This window comes from Mycetomoellerius zeteki, unplaced genomic scaffold (assembly GCF_001594055.1).
Source record: "Mycetomoellerius zeteki isolate Tzet28-1 unplaced genomic scaffold, Tzet1.0 scaffold471, whole genome shotgun sequence".
NCBI classification, from domain to species: domain Eukaryota; kingdom Metazoa; phylum Arthropoda; class Insecta; order Hymenoptera; family Formicidae; genus Mycetomoellerius; species Mycetomoellerius zeteki.
Genome location: NW_017257470.1, coordinates 792,978 through 797,643, shown reverse-complemented (window position 1 = coordinate 797,643; position 4,666 = coordinate 792,978). Strand labels below are relative to the sequence as shown.

General features: G+C 33.4%; 1 protein-coding gene across 1 annotated transcript in view; it reads left to right on the top strand.

The window, feature by feature from the left end:
* The first annotated feature begins 1,480 nt into the window (after nt 1-1,480).
* LOC108727171 (prothoracicotropic hormone) overlaps nt 1,481-4,666 on the top strand; it is a 5,742-nt gene continuing 2,556 nt past the window's right edge. The window contains exons 1-3 of the mRNA XM_018455161.1: nt 1,481-1,561; nt 1,825-2,067; nt 3,989-4,129. Of these exons, the coding sequence (XP_018310663.1) occupies nt 1,481-1,561; nt 1,825-2,067; nt 3,989-4,129 (465 nt within the window). The remainder of the gene's footprint in view (nt 1,562-1,824; nt 2,068-3,988; nt 4,130-4,666) is intronic.

Below are 4,666 nucleotides of genomic sequence, written 5' to 3'. Positions count from 1 at the left end.
TGCTGCAGCAGCCAATCTTTTTTTCAGTGTATAACAAAGAAAACGTTTGAAGAAGTAAAATACACACATATAGAAATTATATATCACCAATTTATATTTTTTATATGTGTGTATTTTACTTCTTCCAATATTTTTTATATTACATGACACGTAATATTATAAAAATTGTCCCGAATTTAGTGAATTATAGATCGTCTAAAGTAAGCTTTAGCGTAACAGAATCATTAGTTAAAATAAATTATTAATATGGCTCAATCAGAATAAATCAATAAATAAAAGTAGGGTTACGAGCCAGTTAACTGGCTCTACTTTTATTTATTTATTGCCCTACTTTTATTTATTGCATTAGTTAAGATTAATTCTTCGACATATTATTAATCAACTATTACTAGGAAAAAGATATAGATAAATTTTATATAGATAAATAAATATGATGCTTCTTTGTAATCATTATTGTTTGTTCCATTACACGTAAAGCCTATTATCTTCTACAGTGTGCTCTTTGTTTCCTGTTTCTTGCTGTTTGTCTCTTGCCTTTGGTCAAAAAGGCAAGAGACAAACAGCAAGAAACAGGAAACAAAGAACACATTGTAGAATGGCTATAAAAGATGTGAAGAAAGAACTGTTGCAAATTTATAGATAATCGAAAGAAGAACTTTGATTAAGATATGATTGTTTCTAGTAATATAAAAGAAGATGCCTCAAATAAAATTTATTTTTAAGATTAATTTATTAAAATCATTTGCGAGCAACATAAAATGAATAGTTATTAAACAATACCGAAGTCTGTATCGTTACACGTATTTGAAATTTATAAAATTATATGCTTCGATAATAACGTAACAATATAAATTATAAAACAAGTTATAATACATATGATCGTTTATATTTTACACGTGCCTTCATGCATACGTGCTTTATATCGAAATCAAATTACATGCAAAATTTCTTCCGACAATAAAATTTGCGAATAAGCATTCATACTGACCTACTTGAAAACTGCAGATAAGCTTTATTTCAAAAACCCTACATCGTCTGAGTTCCCGAACGCATTTGTTAATTTACGGGTGCGTCACGGTAGTAAACAGCAGATAGATATCGTGAAATAGAAGTTTTATAGGTGGCAACGTTACAGCCGCGTTGCAATGTAATCCAGCAGCGTTGGAACAAATGCTCGAATGAAATTGGTAGACGCCCTTATATGCCGCAATTCTGTCTCCGTAGGAGTCAAAGGTAGAAGTCAAAGGTTCAAATTCTCGTTCGAAGGAAAAAATGTTAATTATAGATGTGAATAGACGAGAAAGACAAGAACCAAGTAGAAACTACGTAACTCGAACAAAAGCTGCCTGAAATCTACGCATCCCCCTCGGACAGATATCGAATGGCATTAATGGCATCTTGGCGATAATGTAAGGGGATCTTACCTATTGTTGGAATATAGGGCCGCTATTATTTTCATAATTTCGTATATAAGGAATGGATGCTGGAGACAAATTCTCAGTATACGGTGATGGCTTGTGCGAGACGTGTCCTGGGAAGGATGAAACTCCTTATTCTCTGTGTAAGCATCAGACACATATTGAGATACAATTATTATGTAATTTATTATATTCTATGTACGTACGAAAAAATCAATTGTAATGTTACAAAAGTTCCATCATTAAAATTTGTTTGTATAGAAGAAAAATGATGTGTTGTCATTAAAAATTAAAATTAGATGTAAAATTTCGACAGAAGAATACTACATACGTGACAATATAAACAAATCATCAGTGCATATTGATTACTTCAATTATAACACGTTTAAATGACTGACCAAATCAGATAATGATCTACGGTTTGTCGGCGGAGAGCACAGAGGAAGTCTTGTCACTAGGCCGGTGGAAGGAGCAGATTATTGCGCCGGAGTTCCTATTGAACAGTCGCGAGGATATCTCCGAGAGCAGTCGGGACGCATTCCTCTTTGAGGACAAGCGTAACTTCCGTCCCGAGGGACTCGACGAGGTCAAACGAATCACCAACACCGAGAATGTCGGCATCAGTCTGCAGCCACGTCTTGTAACAAGAGTATGTTGCACAATTCCTAAGAATTTCTCTCTCGTAGACTTCTTTTGCAAACAAGTAACATTATTCAATGCTATATGTCATATGTTTTAGTCAAGTTTAGATTAAAAATTCATCGTATGTACGAGGAGGTTGAGTGCTTACTTCCATTGTGACACTTTACTCAATCGAAGCTGTTCGTTTAAATAATTTAGTAACAAAGAAAAGTGGAGTATTTAAAAATATTTTTTTTACTAGAAGCTGATTGATAAAAGTATAAATCTTTTTTAAAGATAAAAGTATTTATCTTTCATACAATATTATACTTCCGTATAACGAATGCTTTTATGAGGAAAGACTATTAAACGTGTATAATAATTATTTTCGTAATTATTTTCTAAATAAAACGCGCACTCGTGCTTCACCGATATTATAATGATAAAGGTCACACAGATTATTCAGAAATGACAGCTGCGAAGTGCGAATACGAATGATTTTTTTATTTTTATACTGGATAAAAAATTACATTTATTCCGATAACATTTGTTCCGATAACAGTATAACGTGCAATTAAATGCGTGGCAATCCGAATTTCATAAATAGTGATAAAACGTTTTTCTTTCTGCCACGTTATTTATTTATTTTGTTTCAGCTTTGTAAATCACTTTGCAACTGTGTAGCGACAAACAACTGTCAACTGAAAAACATAACATTTGATACACATATACGCACGCAAGCACGCACAATAAAATAAATGAAAAACGTGTAATGCATACAAAAATGTAATGTCAAGGCTTATTTTATGGAATGATACAATTTGATATAATAAGTTGATTCAAAATATCGGTGCTAAGTCGAAACTGATCTTCTAAATATGGTGATCTCAAAACGTAATACAAACTTGTGTCAATTACAAAGTTGCTTAGTGCAAAAATGTATCATCCAAAATTAAAATATATCTAAATATAGGTATCGATACACAAGAAATGGTACCTAGGTATAGGTATCAGGAAAAAAATATACCAGTGTACAATTCCTAGGTAAATTTGTATCTAGTTATAGTACTATCTAGGGGTACTTATACTGTACAATACTGCAGGATAACTGATACTTAATGTTGCCAACGTCATCCGCGAAATTCCAAATATTTTTTAACAATTCCGAAATAATTTATTAATTCGTGCTAGAAATTGTCGAAGTCAACGGAAGAATTTTTGAGTATCTTTTAGAAAAGCATTAACTTTCCGCGAACCGCGGGTGTGACATACCTCAGAATAGATGAACTTCTATAACTTTGTAAAAAGTATCGCGCTCAAGTTGCCGGTTTCGTGCAACTGAAGAATGCGTTGTTACCAACCATATTAAATTATAGTATATTTATGATGAAGTAGAGCATGGGATATGAGATTCTACAAATAATCCATGTTGATTTTCCATTTGTGGTTCGCGAAGGGTTAAATAGAATAACGAACATTAAATAAGCATTTACGACGATTCATGTTTTCTTACTTCAATACCTCGTAACTCCGAAACCGTTTAGAATCACAAACATATGTTTATTAAACATTTTCGACTTATTTCCATGTGCTGAAGCCACATTCTGTACAGAAATTTATTTTGTTGAAAATTTAAAAATAAACTCGTTACGAGAGCTATCAAACGAGCGATAAACACTACGTATAACATCGCTTCATGTATTTAATTAATTAAATTCATCACGAAGGACTGTTATCTTTTTTTTGTATGACATCCCATTATTTGCGTGTACGACTCAAAACACGATGTTTATAATAAATACATCAGAGCAGAAAATATAATTTAACTTGACAAATTAGTTTGACTTGATTTTTCAGTGTGTAAATTTCCGTAATATTAATTAACGTATGTACGTGATATCGTACGTGACGTATTATGAGACACTTGACACATAAACGTTTATTCGCAGTCTTTGCAATGCACCTGTGAAACGCAATACGAAATAAGGGATCTGGGCGATGGACATTATCCGAGATACCTGACAGCGTCGAGCTGCATGCCGAAAGCCTGCCTGAACAAGTTCAATTCCTGCCGACTGCTGCACTATATGGTAAGATAGCGTGATAATCGATAATTTATAGTATATACAAAGTGGTGGATTGCTCGCTCGCCCCCGAGTGAATGCGCCCAAGTGGTTGTCGAGTACTGTACAAGTATACATAACTTTAATTAGCGCCGACCGCGTAAACTCTCAGCTTATTGACCGGACGCCCCATTGCCATTCACATAAACATTGTTATTCACCGAAGTGGTAAGTCGCGCCGAGCGCCGCCTTAATTGCGATATCGAATAGATTCGCACGCTACAATTGTGCAATACGTGTTCGTTTAATTACGCTTTGTGTGTTCGATATGACACACTTTGATTATAGGGTGTTTCCAAATTAAATGGCAAAACTTCGGGAGCGTGTAGAGGAGTAAAAAACTAAGAAAAAAAGTCCTATAGACATATGCTCCTTTTTGCTTTGTTTCGCAGGAAATCACGAAAAAAGAAAAAAATATATTTAATTTATTATTTTAATTATTTTATTTATAAACTTTTTAATGAAGATTTTGTTCGAAATGTGCACCTCTTGCAGCAATACAAG